At 36.5% G+C, this 22,483-nt stretch overlaps 1 protein-coding gene across 3 annotated transcripts in view; it reads right to left on the bottom strand.

The window, feature by feature from the left end:
* Positions 1-22,483, bottom strand: part of FSD1L (fibronectin type III and SPRY domain containing 1 like) — a 71,831-nt gene that overhangs the window by 6,807 nt on the left and 42,541 nt on the right. For 2 of the 3 annotated variants that reach the window (XM_079926287.1, XM_079926286.1), the window contains exons 7-12: positions 21,867-22,076; positions 20,567-20,665; positions 16,375-16,504; positions 10,752-10,852; positions 10,046-10,297; positions 4,246-4,334 (exon numbers count right to left, since the gene is read on the bottom strand). In XM_079926287.1, the coding sequence (XP_079782413.1) occupies positions 4,246-4,334; positions 10,046-10,297; positions 10,752-10,852; positions 16,375-16,504; positions 20,567-20,665; positions 21,867-22,076 (881 nt within the window). Of the gene's footprint in view, positions 1-4,245; positions 4,335-10,045; positions 10,298-10,751; positions 10,853-15,440; positions 15,474-16,374; positions 16,505-20,566; positions 20,666-21,866; positions 22,077-22,483 lie in introns of all 3 variants that reach the window. The other variant, XM_079926285.1, reaches the window with a different exon arrangement.

Raw genomic sequence — 22,483 nt, 5'->3', positions numbered from 1 at the left:
AAAATGTGAAAATATGAATCAGTTAAGCTATCATCAACTGCCATTTATGCAGCAGACATAAGCATAAATCGAGGAAGAGTCTAGAAATTTTTTAAGTATTCCCAACTTCAACTATATCCTAAAGTATTAAATATTTACTAAGTAACTACAGCATAGTTACAAAGAATTTCCTGACCTGTGAAATGTATAACTATATAATTAACATTCTAAAATATTAATGACAGAAGGTAATGATAACTCTTAAAATACAAAAACATGGGACTTCCCTGGCGGTCCAGTGGTTAGGACTCTGTGCTTCCAATGCAGGGGGCACGGGTTCAATCCCTGGTCAGGGAACTAAGATCCCGCATGCCACGTGGCATAGCCAAAAAACAATATGGCACAAATGAACCTATCTACGAAACAGGAACAGACTCACAGACATAAAGAACAGACTTGTGGTTGCTGTTCTTTATGTCTGAGGGATGGGGGGGTAGAGGAGGGATGGACTGGGAGTTTTGGGTTAGTAGATGCAAACTATTATATATAGAATGGATAAACAAGAAGATCCTACTGTATAGCACAGGGAACTATATTCAGTATCCTGGGGTAAGCCATAATGGAAAATAATATAAAAAAGAATGTATAGGGGAGTTCCCTGACAGTCCAATGGTTAGGATTCAGCACTTTCACTGCCGAGGCCTGGGTTCAATCCCTGGTTGGTGAACTAAGATCCCGCAAGCTGTGTGGCCAAAAAAAAAAAGAATGTATATATGTGTATACCTGACTCATTTTGCTGTACAGCAGAAATTAATACAACATTGTAAATCAACTATACTTCAATAAAAAATAAATTAAAAAATATAAAAGCAACTGATTATAAAACTATCTTATTTTATTGAAAATTATTTGATTTTAAAAAATATTTACTCAAAATATCTAGCACAAAGGTGGAAGGGAAAATCAATGGAGAAAGGTTAGTCTTTTTCAGTAAGTGGCACTGGAACGTGTGGACATTCATATGCAAAAAGGGATAGGGAGGGTGGGAGGGAGACACAAGAGGGAGGAGATATGGGGATATATGTATATGTATAGCTGATTCACTTTATTATAAAGCAGAAACTAACACACCATTGTAAAGCAATTATACTCCAATAAAGATGTTAAAAAAAAATAGATCTCAAACCATGCTCTATACCATATATAAAAGTTAACTCAAAATGGATCCCAGACCTAAATGTAAAACCTAAAATTATAAAACTACAAGGAGAAAACAAAAGAAAATATCTTTGTGGCCTTGAGTTGGGCAAAGCATGAGCCATAAAAGAAAAAAAATCGATAAACTAGACTTAATCAAAATGAAAAACTTCTCTTTGAAATGTCAAGAAAATGGAAAAAAATCAGAGACTGGGAGAAAATATTTGCAAAACATTTATCTGATAAAGGATTTATCCAGAATACATAGATATCTTAAAACTCAATAATAAGAAAATAAGTAACCCAATTGTAAAAAATGAGCAAAATATTTTAAGATACTTCACCAAAGAAATTATACAAATGGCAAATAAGCACATGAAAAAAGCATGACATTCACTAATGTAATTATAGTTTCATCATTTGGAATGAAAAAACAATGAATAAACTCACTACCTACTTTCCTGAGATAGATTCAAATTAAACATGAAATCTACCCTTTTAAAAAGCATATCTGAGGGCTTCCCTGGTGGCGCAGTGGTTGAGAGTCCGCCTGCCGATGCAGGGGACACGGGTTCGTGCCCCGGTCCGGGAAGATCCCACATGCCGCGGAGCGGCTGGGCCCGTGAGCCATGGCCGCTGAGCCTGCACATCCGGAACCTGTGCTCCGCAATGGGAGAGGCCACAACAGTGAGAGGCCCACATACCGCAAAAAAAAAAAAAAAAAAAAAAAAGCGTATCTGAGACTTAGGGGAAAAATAACTTTGAATTCTACATGGTAAAAATACTGTCCTTGAGTGACCAATTTGGAAAAACAGCCAAAAACAAATCATATGCAGAGGTTAAAAAGAAAATAACCTTTCCAATATCCCTAAGTATGGTACTACAAACAATAACTTTATTCACTAATCATTTTTACTTTTTAAGGGAAATCTAGGAGTCTTCGTTATTAGCATTCTTTTAAACTTATTTTATGACTTTATGGTATCTAGGGTAAATAATCATTATCAATTGTGAGATTTAAAAGTACTGTATTTTAAACCCACATATAACCTGAATACTTTTATCCTTACAGTTTAGGAGTTACAGTTGGGGGTGATTGTCGAAGAACACACATATAAACATTCCACCAAGTCTGCAATGGAAATACACCATCCTGATCTGTAGAAGCAGCCCCCAAATTAAGGAAAGTTCTAGCCAGAATAATGATGATCTTAACTGGATTGCAGAACTCCCCACAGTGGCCTAATCTTATAGGGAAATGCAACAGATAAAGGAATTAGGAGAAGCAGTAATATTTCCTTAATAAAAATATAAATTCAAAACCAAGTTTCATTTTGTGTGGAGAATCATGACTTTTTCTCAAATTGAGTAGTCCTGAAATTATACACGTGTATATAGACATACATATATTCAGTCTACCACACATAGATAGTCATCTAATATTTTACAAAGATTGTACTGCAGTAGAAAAAGGATAATCTCAGTAAATGGTCCTGGAATAAGCAGCTATCCATATGGAATTAAAGAACATATTTCAACCCTAACATCATACCAAACATATCATTTCTATATTGTACTTGTATTGTAAATGCAGTCTATGTCTAAATGTATAAGGAAAATTTTGCTTTTAGAAGAAAACACAGTATTTTCACGACGTTGGGAGTGAATAAACATTTTTTAGACTGAACACAAAAAGTGCTAACCATAAATGAAAAAACTGACAAACTGAGCAACATTAAAATTAACAACTTTTGTTCATCAAAAGACACCAATAAGAGAGGGGAAAGGAAAGCCAGAGTGGAAAAGATAACTGCAATACATATATCCGGCAAAAGACCCAGACTATAGAAATAACTCCAAAACAATCAATAAGAAAGAGGAAGAAAATCCAACAGAAATACAGGCAAAAGACTTGAGCAAGCATTTCACAAAAGAATATATCCAAACAGTCAATAAACATATTAAAAGGTGTTCAACAGCACTAATCACCAAGGAAATGCACATGAAAACCACAATGTAATATATCATACCCATTAGAAGGATAAAAATTTTTAAAAAGACAATATCAAGTGTTGATAAAGATGTGGAGGAATTCAAACTCTCATATACTGCTGCTGGTAAATTAGTATAACCAACGTCTTTGGAAAACTCTACTACAGTTGGTTACACACATACCATATGATCTAGTAACCTCAATCCTAATTATATACCCACTGGAAATACATATACATATCTACCAAAAAACATTAACAAGAATATTTATAGAAGTTCTATTTGTAAATGTCTCCAATGGGAAACCACCCAAGTATCCAACTAAATTAGAATGGGTAAATAAATTATGATACAGTCATATAATGGAAAACTATACATATACATACAATAGAAAACTATGTGAACTACCACCACATAGAAAAACATGGATAAATCTCACAAACATAATATTGAGCCAAAAAGATACTGTATGATTCCATTTATACAAAGTTGAAAAGAAGGCAAATGAATTTATGGTACTAAAACTCAAGACAGTAACCACTTTGGAGGAGGGCCATTAGGGGCTGGAAATGGGCACAATGCTCCATTTTTTTTTTTTTTTTTGCGGTATGCGGGCCCCTCACTGCCGTGGCCTCTCCCGCCGCGGAGCACAGGCTCCGGACGCGCAGGCCCAGCGGCCAGGGCCCACGGGCCCAGCCGCTCCGCGGCACGTGGGACCCTCCCGGATCGGGGCACGAACCCGCGCCCCCTGCACCAGCAGGCGGACTCTCAACCACTGCGCCACCAGGGAAGCCCAATGCTCCATTTTTTGACCTAGATGCTGGTTACAAAAATGAGTGCAGTCCTATGAATATTGATCAAACTACACGCTTATGGTTTGCAGACTTTTGTGTCTTAACACTTATTTCAATAAAATATACCAAAAATATACAGACAAACACAGATTTGGGAGAGGTGGACTGGGGAAAGGGAGAGGAATATAAAGAAAAAATAAGGTATTGTGCTTTCCCAAATATACAGCATAGATTGTTCTCCTTAAAGTTGCCAAACCAAATAAAATATAAATTACGTACTAACCATGAAACCAGGTAGTACTGGCTGAGTAAATTTTGTCTTAAAGGAATACAACAACTGTTTTGAGTTTGCATCATAGAAAGAAAGTTGACCTAAAAGGAAGGAGAAAAAAAAGTCTGATTTATTATTGAAAAAAATAATAATATCTAATTAAGTCTAACATAAAATCATGCATAAAAAGTAATAACCAAATGCACATTTTGGCATTAATTTTTTTGTCACTATGAGGACTGGACTTAGTAATTCTCACTTGCAAATCAGTAGTAAACATGCTTAAGAAAAAGCCCAAATCCAGTTTTCTTTCCCTGGTTTTCAAGATCTCCATAGTGCTTGCATAATCTGGCACTATTCTACTTACTCAACTATAGACTATTTATTTTATCATTATTTAACAAATGGCTTCCTTAGCCCAGTAAAAGCCATGGTTATTTCTTCTTCATTTTTATTATATAATCAGCCTTTCCACTCAAATCCTATCACCATTTAAGGTTTACTCTACGAAACTTTGTCTTCTAACTACTTGAAGCCATGCTTATACCTGAGTTTCTGAAATCATGGTATAGTTATCACCGCTTCAACTTTGTTAATTCTTAAAATCTCCTCACAGTCCGTCTTTCAACAATGATCATGCAACTAAATCACTCTTTCTGACCACCTAACTGTCCAACCTGATGGCATCCTCACAACTGTTATCACTTCTTCAAACTCTTCTCTCATGACTATTCTCTTGGTTTGTTTCCTAATCCTGAGGATATCTTCTGTCTCTTTTTCTCCTATTCTAAATGTAGATGCTTAAAGCCAGAAACAGGGGTATCAACAGTGGTTAGACTCCCAGGGAGGAAACAGATCACCTCATTGCTCTTTCAAACCCATCTTTCTAGATGCTTCTCACTTAACCTCTCTGAGCCTCAGTTTCCTCATCTGTTACATGAGATTAATAATTCTGACCTTTTAGGATAGCTATAAGGATTAAGTGAAAACAATATGCAAAAGGGGCTTAAATCCATACCCAACATGTAATATGGACAACTATTTCTATTAGTGGGAACTCTTAGTGATGCTATCAAAATAGTCATATGTTAATTAAAAAAAATAAGTGTAGATGCTTGTCCAGGTTCTTTCTCTCTACAATGCTCCCACTGCTGCCATTAAACAGAGAAGAAGAGAAAAGAAACTAACACTTATGCCTACTGTTAAAGAACTGGGTGATTTATACACATTACCTCAAAATATCAAGCAACCTATATATGGTCACAAAGTTAGTACACAGCAGAGCAATAATGCTTAACTGTTCTGTACAATATTCACTGGCCATTCGTGATGCCATTTCTAATATTTAGCTTCAGCTAAATAATGCCACATGGCTGTCCTGCTGGCATCTCATCTTTCCCCAGGACTCCATGCTCCCTACCCTGTTGATGATACTGTCACCCTGTTGATCACACTGGATGGAACCTCAGTCATCTTCAGTTCTTCTTTGTCTCTCCCTCCAATCCATATTTAGTTATCAAGTCCTATGAATTCTACTTTCACACTATCAAATTCATTCTTCTTGATTCCTCACTGCTCAGATCCCTCTTACCACGAATCACTCAACAAATACTTATTAAGGGCTCACTATGTGAAGCACTTGTCAGGCAATAAGGACATAATACTTAACAAAACAGACATGGTCCTGTCTATATAAAGACCACCTCCTTGAAAAGTCTTCCCCTATCAACGTTTGCAGTCTCTTCTACATTCAACCATTTACTCTCTAATATTTCTAAAACCATATTACAATCATATGACTACAGTTTTCTAAAATGAACAGAAGCCCCCCCACCAACTACTAAAAAAAGGACTAGCCTATTATTATTTTTCAAGGCCCTCAGAATCTGATCCCATCCTACATTACAATTTCTTCCTATACCCTATGCTCTAGGTTAACAATTATACTTCTTACTACTATCTTTAAGGAACCACCAAGTATGGGAAAAGAGAAGATAAGCAAATGCTATCTTGGTAGTTGAAAAAGAAAAAAAAATGTACGCCAATAAATTTACTAGTTATCCTGAGGAAAATATTTATCTGATTCAAAAGGAGTAAATAAAAAAGATGCAGCAAAACTGACATGTCATCACTATCACTAAAAATAAATCAAACCAAAATCACTTTGTTTACTTTTTTGTTTGAGTAACCAGGTTGATGCCTCATGGAATCATCTGGACACAATGTTAACTAAAATGGTAAAATTTGGTTTTATTAGCTCTAAGTGTCAACTTGGAGAGAAGCATTTAGGGAATTACTTTTGTTCCCTAGTTCAACAGTACCTCATCTTCAAAAGTTTTATAAATATTTAGATGACAGTAGAGAAGATACTTATCAAATACCTAACTCAAAAAGCTTAAAGAAATTTTGCAAAAAATAACCCCACCAAGTTAATTTTTAGATGATCTTAACAGGAGGGAAAGATTGGCCAAATCTATTAAGATGAAACTTAAGGACAAATATAATATTCTTCATTTGAGTTATAAACAACAAAAAAACACCCCAACACTGACAATATCAGAGAAAAAAAGATAATCTGACAGAACTGCATGGAAAAAGATCTAGTGGATTAGCTGCCTACAAGCTCAATATTGATCTACAGTGCTGGTAAGTCATATTACTAGAAATTATGCGGCCAAATCACTAACCTATGAAGGTCAGAAGTTGTGTGTTCTACTTTGAGAACCAATCTTTAAAATATATAGACATAGCATACAACCACAGGAGATAATACGGGTTTGGAAAAATTAAATTATAAAAGGAACAGTTAATGGTATGGGGAATGTACAGTCTGGTAAAACAGGGCAAGAGAAGCAATGTTAGTAGTTTTTAAACAAATAAGGATTATACAGTAAGTCCCTTACATACGAATGAGTTCCATCCTGAGAGCGTGTTCGTAAGTCCAATTTGTTCCTAAGTCCAACAAAATTAGCCTAGGTACCAAACTAACACAATTGGCTATATAATACTGTACTGTAACAGGTTTATAATACTTTTCACACATATAATACATAAAAAACAAACACAAAAGTAAAGAAAACATTTAAAATCCTACAGTACAGTACCTTGAAAAGTACAGTTGTACAGTACAACAGCTGGCATACAGGGGCTGGCATCAAGTGAACAGGCAAGAAGCGTTACTGACTCGAAGAGGGAGAGGAGGTGGGAGATGACAGAGCTGAAGGATCGTCAGCAACAGGAGACGGAGGGCAAGCCGCAATTCCACTCAGGCCTGACGTTGATGGCAGAGGTTCTGGTTCCTTGCTTGATTTAATTCTATCTACCCTCTTGAAAAAACGATCCAGTGATGTCTGGGTAGTAGCTCTTTTTTTCTCATTATAGATGACACTGGATTGCATTCTGAATTCTGCTGCAATCTTTGTATACCGTCTACGTTCCGGTCCTGTGCCTCCAAAACTAACAGTGCCTCCTCAAATAAAGAAAATCCCCTCGCCATTTCCTGCATCATGAATCTCTTCAGTTCTTCGGTTACTTCTTCTCCCTCTTTTCTCGTCGTCCTTTCTCTGGGCCTCCAGTTCAATCAAGTCTTCATTAGTAAGCTTCTTGTGTTGCACAGCAAGGAATTCATTGAAGTCATCCTCTTGCAGATCTAGCGCCAGCTACTCGCTGAGGGTCACTAAGTTGCTGAAGACCTCTTTGGACTCCTCATCCACCTTCTCAAATCCACGAAAATCATGAACAAACCGTGGGCAAAGGTTCTTCCAAACCTCATTCATGGTGACGGCCATAACCTCACGCCAAGCAAAGTCTGTATTTTTTACGACCTTGTAGATGTTACAGTCCTTCCAAAATTGCTGCAAGGTTGTTCCTGATCCGTCACTTGCCTTTACTGCCTGATGAAAAGTGTGATGTAAATAATATTTCTTAAAAGTTGGTATAACTCCCTGGTCCATAGGTTGGATGAACAACATAGTATTTGGTGGCAGATGCACTACTTTGAGGTTGGGATGAAAGTTGTCCATGAATAGGGAGCGGCCCAGAGCACTCTCAAGCAGCAAAAGAATGTTGAATGGGATGTCCTTTGCCAAGCAATATTTCTCTACCTCCGGGATAAAGTGGTGGGAAAACCAGTCCTGGAAAATGATCTGTGTAACTCAGGCTTGGGGGTTATTACTCTTCCACAAAACAGGAAGAGAGCCCTTGGCTGTGTGTTTAAGGGTTCTTGGGTTCTCTCAGTGATAAAACTAAGAGAGGCTTCAGCTGCATATCGCCGGAAGCACTGCCACCAAACAACAGAGTTAGCCTATTCTTTGCTGCTTTATAGCCTGACAGCACCTTTTCCTCCTTACTGATGTTAACTTCAGTCTGGCATCCTCTTCCAGCACAGTTCTGTCTCATCCACATTAAAAACCTGCTTGGGTAAATATGTGCTTTCATCAATAATTTCTAGAAGCATTTCAGGAAATTCCCGAGCAGCTATCATATCTGAACTTGCTGCCTCGCCACTTACTTCTACGTTTTGAAGGTTGGCTCTAGCCTTGAACCGATGAAACCAGCCATGGCTGGCATTAAAAGGTGTGCCCTCTGATTCTTCACCATGTTTCTTCTTCAAGTCTTCATAAAGGCTTTTAGCTTTCTCTTGAATCAGCATTAAGCTGAGCAGGACTCAGCGCTGATGTTGATCCTGCAACCGCACACTGAGAAGTTTCTCCATCTCCTCCATCACTTTTCCATTCTTTTTCAATATTATTGTTGACATCTTCGGCACAGCAGACTTCATATGTCCGATCTTGTCCTTGTTCTTTAGAATTGTGCTGATGGTTGAACGATTCGTGTTATAAGAATGAGCGATGTCTACCATCTTTTCACCTTGCTCCACTCTCTCAATTATTTTCACTTTTGTTTCCATCCTTATCGCTTGGCTCTTCTTAGTAGTACCAGCTACATCACTGCTGCTTTTAGGCTTGCTTCCTGACATTCTGGGCTTGAAATAAAGATACCGTACTACTGTACCCTATATAGTACTGTACAGTAGAGTACACAAAAGCACAACCACTTGTAGAGGACGTATACACGTGACAATGTACACTAGACACTTGAACTAACTTACATGATTGGACATGCGAACGCACATTCACATCTTTGAGAGTTCACAACTTGAAGATTCATATGTAGGGGACTTACTGCAAGGTAAGTATGAATTAGGGAACATAATTCTGTGTTTCTTCAGATGTCAAAATTTAAGAGCAACAGTCTCAGAAGTTACTGAGAAGACAAAGTGAGTTGATTTAAGAAAAACCTTCTAACCAAGTGTTATCCTACAGCGAAACAGGCTGCCTTCTAAGACAATTAGCTTCACACAGAAAAGTTCCAGCATAGGAGTTGGCAACTACTTGCAGATATAATGTAATAAGGATTTTATACTATGTGGCAAATGGATTGGGTAATTTCTAAGGTTTATTCCAACTCAAAAAATCTGACTCTACCACTCTTAACAAGTAATAAAACAAGGTAAAGGAGGAATTAAAACGGGCATGAGAAATTTTAAGGCTCAAGACTAAAATTAGCAAAATCTCTTTTTCAAACTTACTTAGTATATTATACATGAGTGCTTTTGCAGGCCTGCAAGCAGACATCGCGTGCCCTTTCAGTCAATTACAGAGCTGAAATTATGTTTGTGATCAAATCCCAGAAGGTCAAAATACCCTTACCACAATACTAATGGAAATTCTGTAGAGATGATTACTAATGAAAAGTACTGAAATACAAGCAACGATGACGAAATAACTTAGGAGAAAATCAGTAAACTTACCCCCATCAAAATCACAAAATACACCTATTCTTTCAGGAACTGTAACATCCAAGGCTTTGACTTTATTATTATGCTTTGCTGCAAATGTGTTTTGTAGCCAGTTGTTGACATGGATACACCAACTAGTGTTTGTCTTTCCTAATTGGTCAAATTTCCCCAAAGTCTTGTATGCTACTCCCACGCTGTAGGATTTACAATCCTTCTGGGCCTTGACCTCCCAGTAATGTTGTCCACTTTCAATAGCAGTGTCTCCTATGAAAGATCAGAAGGTAAATTTGACTCTTACCTCTTCCTTATGAGTCACAGAGTTTTACCTATATCTTGGCCCACAAAATGGCACAAAAAATCTGATTCAGGAGAAAAATCATGCTAACACACAGACACTAAATGCAGAGTATCTGCTATAATGACTTGTACATTTACTGCTAACTTTTCTGAATATAAAAGGCTTCAGAACTTTTCTTCCTTACTCTCCCCTCAAGAGTTATAAATGTGGAGCACTATGTAAACTGAAGCAGAATTTAAAACGTATCAATAAAAAGACAATTTGAAAACCCACCAAAGTAATTAAGCTTCAAGAGGGAGAAACTTTGGCAACAATTCATTCAATACACAGGCAGCCACTCCACCACTGAGTGTAAAGTCCACCAATGTGACTATGATGCCTTTAATCTGAGATAACGAAGAACTATTATGTTTATCCTACCCAGCACTGTATATGATTCCCCAGTAAAACGATCTCTGCTGCCTCTTACTGCTGGTGGCCTGGAGCCTATGGATGTCCGTTTAGGGGATGGTGTACCACTTCTAGATAAACAGGAACAAAAAGAAAAACAAATATTCTATATTGCACATGTTTCACAAACTAAAATTACAAATCAGGAAATGAGTCTTTCTAAAGATTTCTAATCACGCTGCACAAATAGCAACATTTAATTTTATTTGAATTATTTATTATTAAACAGATTTGTCAATTATAACACTTAAATGTAAGAAGTCATCAACATAAAGCATGCTAAAAACACTAATACCATGCAGACTGAGCAAGGCTTGTACAAAGAACATACAGTTGAAATATGAGACAAAAAGGGAAAAAAAGAACTCAAGGGAAAAAAAAAAAGAACTCAAGAAAGATAATGGATTATAGCTTACATTTCTTGCAGTTAAATTTAGATGAAAAGCAAGACTTATTTTGGTAGGAGAAATGCTTTATAATACTTGTTATTATCCTGTGCATGGATTTGGGTAATTGCTATTTTTCTTTTTAAGACTTATGAGAATCAAAACTAAATAACCTTTTTTATAAGCAGTAGGTATTGGGTTGGCCAAAAGGTTCGTGCAGCTTTTTTCCGTAAGATGGCTCTACTAGCGCTTAGTTGTCTTTAACTTCATTCGAAACAGTTTTGTTAGACTATATTGTGACAGCTATCATATCAGTGTGCATTTAAAAAAAAAATCAAAACCGGTGAATTTTTGTGTAGTCATTTTAATACTGAAGATGGAAGAAAAAGAGCAACATTTTCAGCATATTATGCCTTATTATTTCAAGAAAGATAAAAACGCAACTGAAATGCAGAAAAAGATTTGTGCAGTGTATGGAGAAGGTGCTGTGACTGATCAAACGTGTCAAAAGTCGTTTGCAAAGTTTCGTGCTAAAGATTTCTCACTGGATAACATGCCACGGTTGGGAAGGCCAGTTGAAGTTGATAGCAATCAAATCGAGACATTAATTGAGAACAATCAATGACATGGGAGATAGCCGACCTACTCAAAATATCCAAATCAAGCACTGAAAATCATTTGCATGAGCTCAGTTACGTTAATCGCTTTGATGTTTGGGTTCCACATAAGTTAAGTGAAAAAAACCTTCTTGACCATATTTCTGCGTGCGATTATCTACTGAAACATAATGATAATGCTTCGTTGTTAAAAGAAATTGTGACAGGCAATTAAAAGTGGATACTGTTCAATAATGTGGAAGGGAAGAGATCATGGGGCAAGTGAAATGAACCACCACCAACCACACCACAGGCCAGTCTTCATCCAAAGAGGGTGATGTTGTGTATATGGTGGGATTGGAAGGGAGTTCTCTATGATGAGCTCCTTCCAGAAAACCAAACAATTAATTCCAACAAGTACTGCTCCCAGTTAGACCAACTGAAAGCAGCACTCGATGAAAAGCGTCCGGAATTAGTCAACAGAAAATGCATCATCTTCCATAAGTGTAACGTAATACTACATGTTTCTTTGATGACCAGGCAAAAACTGCTACAGCTTGGCTGGGAAGTTCTGATTCATCCACCGTATTCACCAGACACTGCACCTTTGGATTTCCATTTATTTCGATCTTTACAAAATTCTCTTAATGGAAAAAATGTCAATTCCTTGGAAGACTGTAAAAGGCACCTGGAACAGTTCTTTGCTCAAAAAGATAAAAAGTTTTGGGAAGATAGAATTATGACATTGCCTGAAAAATGGCAGAAGGTAGTGGAACAAAATGGTGAATACATTGTTCAATAAAGTTCTGGGCGAAAATGAAAAATAGGTATTTTATTTTTACTTAAATACTGAAAGAAATTTTTGGCCGACCCAGTGTTTTTGTTCTGTATCTTTTCTTCTTAAAAAGAAAAACAGCAATTACCCAAATCCAGGCACAGGATAATATCAAGTATTATAAAGCACTTCTTCTACTAAAATGGACAAGATGCAACCTGACCTTCCTTTATCAAATTATATGATACGGTAAACTGGACAGTATTAAGGCCTCTCACTAACTCCCCAAAACTCAAAATAGATCAAATCCCAAAGATGTTTAAAAAAATAAGATTTCAATTATATCAAATCACTGCATTCATAAAACAAAAAAAATTTATAACTTACCAGTAGTAAAGAAATAAAGGGAAAGCATGGCAAAAAGAAAAACAGATGTAACTACTAAGAATGGCAGCTTAAATTTCAGAGAAAAATTAAATAAGGAGATGTCTTCCTTTGCAGCATTCTAGACTTCCAACCTAAGTACATTTTTGCAAGAAGTGCAACAGCTGTTATTGTTTTAAAGCAGCGGTCCCCAACCTTTCTGGCATCAGGGACCGGTTTCGTGGAAGACAATTTTTCCATGGACCGGGGGAGGGATGGTTCAGGTGGTAAGGCGAGCGATGGGGAGCGATGGGGAGCGGCAGATGAAGCTTCGCTTGTTCACCTGCCGCTTACCTCCTGCTGTGCACCCTCCCTCCCAAGACGACTGTTATCGGTCACGGCCAGGACTGGGGCTTGGGGACCCCCTGTCTTAAAGCAAACATGATCCCATCCTTTAAAGACACCTCAGTCACTCAACTATCTGAATTAAGCCTCTTTGTTACCTCTACTCTGGATTATTTTACCAACTTCCCAGATGATCTCTCTGCTACCCAATTCACTTGTTCACTGTTAGGAGATAAACCTAACTGATTCTCCTACTTTAAAATCTTCAAGCACTTTCTTACTGCCTACAAATGACTTAGCTTGGCTTTTCAGGTTCTTCTTGATTTGGGCCCACTCTGCTTTTCCAGCCTTCTCACCTCTGGAGAGCACTATCTAGCTAAATATAGTCACTCAAGTGTCCCTTAAACTCAGGCAATCTGCTTCAGTGTCTTTTCCTTTCCTTGCTCCTTCTCTCACTGCAAGTCCAAACGCTACACATTCTTCCACTTATTTGAGAACCAACCTAAATACCATTTCACTAATGAAGGTTTCCCAGATCCTACCAGTCTAAATAACTTTTCTGAAGAGTCCAGCTCCAGGCCAAAATCCTATGTATGATCTTTCAGGCCCAACAAGAAGCGATTATAAATGCTTGCCTTCTCTACCCCAGACTTGGTACAGAGCTAGTTCACTGCAGTTTCTAGAAGCAGTTGCAATACCCCCTGCAACCCCAAGCTCATATGAATGTCTGCATTCCTAGATTGGGCGCCTGTATTCAGAGGCCCCCTTACAGCAGGGGGCCCCCGGCTGAGACCCTTTCCAGCTGCCTCTTCAGAGACCTCCTTAAAGAGGGCAGGGGTCAGGGAGCAGTCTGAAGACATTTTTCTCCACTCTGTCTCAATACTTTTCTACTCCTAACCTTTCCCCCTCTCTCATTTCCTTGGCCTCAGGTCCATAAAACAATAGGAGAAGGCTTTTGTTTGGGCCTTCCTGGGCAGTGAGATGACCCTCAGATACTCACCATCTGCCATCTGCTCTCACTTACCTAACCCTCACCCTGAGCCATTCTGTTGTGAAAAGTGGAACCCTGGGGGGGGCTAACACCCTTTCCTTTGTGGCCTCTAGCTTATACTATCACAGTAAGTACATGAAGTCTTGATTGTTACTTTCAGTTTGGCTTATTGTCCTAACTGACCACTTCAACATGCGGCAGCTCAGGAAATCTTTCTTCCTCTAAACTCCCTGATTCACACATACTATTACACATAATCTCTATCTTGTATTATTGTTATTTATATATAGAGATATATCTCATCTACATAAGTTAGGGCAAATTCCTTGAAGGCAGGGACAGTGTTTATCCCTATAAACTCCAAAATATCCAGCTGACATCCTGCAGTGAACAAATATTTATGGAAAGAATAAATGTATGTAACATTCCAGAAGTAGCCTACATAATAAAATACTCTTAAAAGGAGGGAAGAGAGAAAGAGAAATAACATGATGAAATTCTACATATAAGTATCCTAAAAATCTCCAAATGAAACTTCACTGATTCTATTAAATCCAGCAGCACTTTACAATTTATAATACACTAACTATGAAATCACTTTCACCAATAATAAGCAAATAAACTAGAAAAAAGAAAAGATAATTTTGAAAAGAGAACACATTCTGGTTTCTGGGAAAGATACGCAGTATCTTCAAATTAGCACATTATTACTTGTGCAATTTGAAGTGATTCATCTTTCTGGCACTGTCCTAATAACTTCAGTAATGACCTTTATTTTTTATCCTTGATGCTTCTGAAACTGCATGATTATTATAAAACATAGGACACTTCACACCTGCCTCATGTCAAATATATATAAATGCAAAGCTGTAATGTTAGATATATTGAATACAGCACAACAAGAAAGGTGCCAAGTATAAGTAAATGCAGAAAAAAATCAGATAAAGGAAAATAATTCAAGAAAGACTTTAAAGCAGAGCTTATTGTTTTGTTATCGTATACAACATAATCCAAATAATATACAGCACATTATAATGCTGTAAATTCAAAACATAAGCCACCAATACAGACAGTCTACACAGACCAATATTTTAGCTTATGAAGGCTGCTGCAATGGCTTCTGCTTATTGGTTAAAGAAAAATAAGTTATTCAGCCAAGCTAGATATACTAAGTCCTAGAACTATACAGACATAGATCATCACCTTGTATGTTTCTTCAGTGAAGTAACATGGGCACTGTCAGATAAAAATAGGCAACTGTTAAGAGACTGCTTTACAACTTAAATTTAACAGTTTATAGTAAAATTAGATCAAAAGCCTGCTGAGGAATTTCTTTTGATTCACTGTTTAACTCACAGTGATTACCTTATTTTAGTTTGAGCAAAATTTATCTCTGTTTAAAGAGGTCCCCATACTTTGAGACTATCTAAATAAGTCCTACAATAATAAAAGGTCCTAAGCCTGCCTCTTTGTTCATAAGGCTGCTGATCAGGGGCCAGACACTGGGACTGTACATGGTAATAGCTGTCATTCACTGCAGACCTTTGGGTAAGACAGGTGATCTGTAAGTCTAAAATTCAGGAACTATTGCTAGGAATTTCTCTCTAAGCAGTTCAAAGTGCTGTAGATATAACTTTAAAGTAATGGAATACTAAAATAAAAGGTGTAAGAAGAGGATTAGGAAAGAAACTTAAAAAAAAGTAATGAAAAATGTTAATGACAAATTCAAGTACTGATAATATTATATTCTTCACTTTGGTGTTACTAATAAGAATTTTTTTTAACATCTTTATTGGAGTATAATTGCTTTACAATGGTGTGTTAGTTTCTGCTTTATAACAAAGTGAATCAGCTATACATATACATCTATCCCCATATCTCCTCCCTCTTGCGTCTCCCTCCCACCCTCCCTATCCCACCCCTCTGGTGGTCACAAAGCACTGAGCTGATCTCCCTGTGCTATGCGGCTGCTTCCCACTAGCTATCTATTTTACATTTGGTAGTGTATATATGTCCATGCCACTCTCTCACTTCGTCCCAGCTTACCCTTCCCAAGAATTTCATTTTAAGTTATTGTCAAGTAACAATCAATGTACAAGCATTTTATTCAGATAACAGATTTAAAAAACTAGCTTACCTGCCCTTGTTCTCTTTTCCTTTAATTTTGCTTTCTTGACCTTTTCCTCCAGTAGGATCCCACTCTACACAGGTATCTTCAACTCTCAGGTTCAAGTGGGAGGATGAGTTATCCAAACTGAAGTTAAGTGCTAACCAAAACAATATTTCAATTTATTTTAATGTAGCATATCTCTAGTTTCTGAAGCACAACCATCATCACATTGTTTTCCTACTCAATGGATTTAACACTGTATATAGAGAATAAAGTTCCAATTCCTAATCCTAAAATTTAAAGTCTACAACGATAAAGCCGTAATCTACAAATTCCTACTCTATTTCCCATTATTCTCCTCTATATATCTATCCTGTACTCCAACCAAATACAACGTACTTTCATGGCCACTGGTCTTTCTGCCATTTCTTCTGCTGGAATCAATAGCCTCAATTTCCTATTATTAGAGCATCAGCTGATTGTTATGACTAAATAGGAAGAGGAACTGGTAGAATTAAGGATGAGGAGAAAGTGATGTGGTGTAAAAAATTATAGAGCCTGGCACACACACATTTTCTCTTATGCCCTAACACTTAATAATTTCATATTTAAACTCTTAGTAGTTTCAAAATAAGGCAAGCACAGAGAAACAGGCCATGATGGCAGAAGCAAGGGAACTAACCCAGCTGATAGAGCTAAAGATGACATACATGGCAAAGAACAGACTGGGGAGAGGGGCTACTTAAATGAAATCAAATTTTAAAAATCCAAAACAAAACTATGCTTTTCAAATTAGTTGGTATCGGGGGAACTATCTGTACTATCCACAAGACTTACTCAGAACTGCTAATTTAGGAAATCAGTGTAACACAGTATTACCTTCTGCCTTGGATACTGAGCGTTAATCATTGAAATGTATTGATTCACAGCTGAGTAATGCACAGTTCTTCCTATTTAATATCCTAAGACCCTAACTGGGTCTTAGGCAAGGTATTATCTACTACATAGTTACCAATAAATCTGCTTATTAGTTATATTTCCCTCCAAAAATTTAAATTTCTGGTAAGTACTCAGTGAAGAAATATTCCTTTACAATACCCCATTTCACTTAAGGATAATACGTGATCTAGCTAAGGTTTCAGTGTGTCTGTGAAATATACATCATCAAACAACAAAATACTCATATAGAGAACCTAGTGCTTACCTAGTGAATCAAGAATCCTTTTATACTCTACTGTTTCTTAAAGAGCACTTTAATTTTATCTATGCATCTGACCCATTGCTCAGTGTATTTTAAATATTCTAAATACAAATCTACTGACCATAACCACTTCTAGAAAATGTCATACTATATGCAAAAAGGTTAATAGCTTTCAAACTCTGCATGTAAACAGATAAGAGCTTACTGAAAGACGAAATAATGCAGCTTTTCAGTAAAAATGGAAACAGAATTCCTCAACAGGTGGGTTACTAAAAAGTTAGGATTAAGCAAAACTGAGACCCTGTATTACCAAGAATGAACTGCCTTAAGAAAACAGGGTTAACCTCTATATTAGTTATTAGTTAATATATGTGAGGGCATCTGCATTTTTGAGAGAAAGAAAAATTGGATATAACTCTAAGGTGCCATCACTCCCAGTTGCCTGTTAAAATCCTAAGGGAAGAAACAAATCCTAAAGCTATTCCCTGTGTTTCATGATGGAGAGATGAGTAGAGTCAAGGGTAGCAAAAACAGGTATCACCCCCAAGCCGCTTCAGACCAAATTTATCAAATACCATAGCACCCAAACAGTAAAGCATGGGTTCCAGTCCCAGGGGTGCAACCTTTTATCTCTTCTTTTTTGGACACTGTCCCTTTATGAGGCCTCAACTAAATCATAGAGGCTCTCTAAGGTAAGAGGGTTAATACCATGCAGTTTAAAAGCAAATAAAAGACTGGCCTCAAAAGTGAGGGCTCAAATTTTAGTCCTGTCTCTCATATAAGCCCTGTAATATAGCCAGATATTAGTTTCCACATCTTTAAAAGTGTGAAAACAAAGTACCAAAAAAATTAGAACACAGACACAGATATGTTTCATGTGTTTAGTTTGTGTTGGTGGCTGCTTTCTAGGCACTGTAAAATTATATCATAGACACTAACATTTGAGGCTAGAAAGTAATTGGTGATTAATATCACATCATTTACCTTTACAAGGAAGTAAGGGATAATGTACTTTAAAAATTCTGGTCATAAGAAATATTATTCATCATTTTTGACAATTCCAATAACAGAAGAAATAGAGTTACATACAACTGGAGAGACAGATATTAACAATGTTCACTATTTTCCACACCAAGCACCACAAGTGGCAGGATATGAAGTTTGGGTAGGCCTCAACTATTAAATCTCCATCTCCTTCCCTTTGCCTCCAGTTCTTTGCTCATATACTTATTTCTACTGTTTGGTCAAAAAGGGCTGCAACAAGTCAAAAAATTAGTAAATAACTGTTTAACACAGCATTTAAAAAATCTGACTTTTCTCTGGAGCTCCTGTTGTCATTAGTGGCCACTCCAGTGGTATGGAATAACCCTAGAAAACCTGTGACCCATAGTTTCTTAAGAGATACTTTTACTCTGAGTCTCCCAGAAGGTCCCAGAAGATTCAGTGGGCCGCAGCGTTTAGTATCAGTCTAACCCAACCCCAGGGGGTTTACCCCGCAGAGAGAACTGCTCAAAAGGACTAGAATCAACTTAGTCTTTCCCTACAAACCCTAAGACCAAGAATTTGACTGGTAAAATCTAGACATTGCTAACAGGAGCAGACAGCCCAGCTCCAAGGAAGCTACAAGCCAGTTATTCATTTTCCTGAATCTGTGGAATTTGAATGGAAATGTACAATTCACCACATTTAGGCCCAAGTTTGGTCACTAAACATAAAAAGTAAATGAGAACAAAAGAAATAAAAAACATATAATATTCTTGAGGGAGGATATTAATAATAATGCAATTTTACCTGACAAGGGCTAAAATCAGGTCAAGTTATGTAGGAAGGATTATCTGCCTGTAAATATGACTATTTATGAAATGGTAAAAATCTCTATAAAGAAACCACAGTATCATCTCAGTTTGTTAACAAGTAATTCTAAGTAATTGCATTTCTTGGCTAAGTTATCTGTAGTTCTCAAATAAAAACATTTGCTAATCCAAATTACTTCGACTTAGTTTTGTTTCTTTTAATCTTTCTGATGCAAACATATTCTTATGAGTTTGTCTTGTCAATAACTTATGAACCTCATATCTTGTTTTATTCTAATATGATATTTTTATATCAGCCTCAAATCACATCAAACTTCTGGCATTCAAACCCTATTTAAATGCTATATGAACTAGAGGTCAGTGGAACACTCTAAGGCCCAACTATCTAACAACAATGTGTAGAATCTGATTCTGGAAGTAAACTGAGTCAATTATTACCTCACGATTGGAAAGACCTCTAGCATTGTGGCCTTCAAATTGGTAAATACCTGAAAAATCTTCTGTGTTTAAATATGTTATTCTACAATAAATCCAAACTGTTCTCAGAGACTAGAAGCACTTACATTCCAGGTCCACAATAAGGGCTGGCACAGAACTTGTAAATCGATTCTTATTCACAACTTTCCAAGCTAGTTCTAGGAACAGACTTTAACTAACTTCACTTTCTTCACCTGCAAAATGGATATCAATAATATCTATTCTACTGATCTCTCAAGATGGTTTCAATGATCAAATGAAGACTTGTGAGCTTTGTAAACATTATATAAATGTTAATTTCTACAATAAGATTTTAGAAAACAAAAAGAACCTGAACTAAACTGAATACGTACTTCCCCATTATTGAGTCACAATCCATTCTCTGGGAAAACTCTGGGCAAACTCCAATCATGCGAATGTATTTATACTAAACTGAAATTTGTAAAGTAAGTATGCATGAGAGAACATAACACCATCATCAGTCTATTTTACCCATCTGAATACCACGGTAAAAGAAAAACTAATGAAAACCACTACTGTAGTCCTAATTTTCCCATCTTAAAATTCCTCCTGCTGAGAATTCCTTTGCGGGGTGGTGGGGGGAGTGGGGGTGAATCAAGGTGGGGAAGGAAGGCAACTATACGTGAAATGTTTCCTGTCACGAAGTCTGGAATAATTACTGATGTCAAGTTCTGTTTCATGCTGTACAAGTAGCTACTGATCTTACCTTTGGTCTCTAGAGTCACTGGATCAGAATACTCTCCAGCCACAGCCTTGTTACAAGCCCGCACTCTGAAGTTCATATACTTTGAATCAAACTTTAGGCCTGAAAAAATGAAAAATGGCTTTCAGATATGAAAAGTAAAGGAATCTACTCCAAAAGTACGAGTATGAACATTCAAACAGACATTTTTCCCTCCCTAGAACTATCTTTTTACTCAGGAAGGGTACAGATTTATGTTAAAAGGGTGATAATGCCTGAAATAAGAGAAATCACGATTTATCTATGATTTTCTTCAAAATAAATTATACAGTTTATCACTGGGCTTTTTAAACCTAGCAATAAAAAGATACTCTCAAGCCTCATTATAAGTAAGGTTTCATTCATGGAGAGACACTACAGTTTAAAATAACATATTCAATTTCTGGAAAGTAGACACTATAGAATTTTTATATTTATGACACATTGTTTCATATGTGAAAAATGAATTTAAAGAGAAAGTGAAGCATAAGGATTAACAGAAAAACTTTGAAGTCTGTCAGGTCTAGATTAAAATCTCAATCCAAAAATTACTAGCTACGGGACGTTCAACAACTTGACGGAGCCACAGTTTTGTATCTGTTAAAATAGAAAAGAGAAAACCAACCTCTTCACCGTAAAGACTAAATGAGATGTATTGTACTGATTAAATGAGATGTACTGTGTAATACACTTCAGCCCAGCTCCTGACAAATGGTAAGTGCTCAGTAATGGTAACGTTACTGTTACTGCTCACATAAAACAAATATTGAACAACTCAGGCAACATTTGGCCATTTCAAATACCCAAAGTCCCCTATACATGCAGATATGTTTTTAAAGACTATCAAAAGGCCAACACACAAATTTCTATTACCAAGTCACAGCTTAACTTTAAGTATTATCGTGAAGGTTATAAGAAAAGGGTAAAGGCAAGTCTTTACAGTATCACTGAAATGCAGGGTAGTGTATACATCTAGAAAATTGACAGCTTTTTTTATTGTTAGAAAACCAAGGTAAAAATTAAATGTCACTCTGAAATACAGTTTCCAGAACATCCTTTCATGTTTGTTTTAAATACACTGTTTTACCAGATTGCAAATATCCAGAAGTAATGAAAATGAAGGTTTTCTTGATATTTTAAGAGAAATTCATTTCCATAATAAATATACAAAAAGTCAGCTTGGCTAAAGAAACTTAATAACTTCATCTTTTAATGTAATTCAAAATATTTTTCACAATTACATCTATCTTCCGAGAATGAGATTCATGAAATGCAGTCATCTTACCTGATAGTGTATATTCAGTACCCTTAATATTATCAATTATCTCCCAGCATCGCTCATCCTTTACACGTGGAAGTCCATCAAAATTAGTTTTCCTATATTCCAGTATAAAATGATCAATCTTATTATCTTCTTCTGGCATTCTCCAAGCTACTGTTACAGAATTGTCAGCCACCAAACACTCTACTGGATCTATCTCTGGAGCTTTGGGGACTGAAGAAAAAGAAAAAGCTCGTCTCTCACTATAGTACTAATCCAGTACTTATGTTTGTCGTTCAAATTATGCTTTTCATGTCGCTTTTAAACTGTTCAATTGAATCAGGCTAAGAGAAGGGATACCTTATAAATGCAAAATAACCATTTTTCTAGCTCTGTTTTAAAATTCATATTTCAAAGTTTTTCATAGACTTATTCAAAGTATATTAAAACCCTAGTTAGCAAAAAGCAATTCAAACATGCTAAGAATAAAGAATCAAGAATGATTTGTTACTTCTCAACACGTTTTTAATCTGCTATTTCAAACAGCTGGAGAATATAAATTAAATCACTATTGACAAAATAAAATAACTTGCTTTGAATCCAAAGATTAAAATAATTCAAGGTATTTTCAATGTATTTAA

This window comes from Stenella coeruleoalba (assembly GCF_951394435.1).
Source record: "Stenella coeruleoalba genome assembly, chromosome: 7".
NCBI classification, from domain to species: domain Eukaryota; kingdom Metazoa; phylum Chordata; class Mammalia; order Artiodactyla; family Delphinidae; genus Stenella; species Stenella coeruleoalba.
Note: the sequence above shows the minus strand (reverse complement) of the source record. Positions and strands in the feature narration are given on the sequence as shown.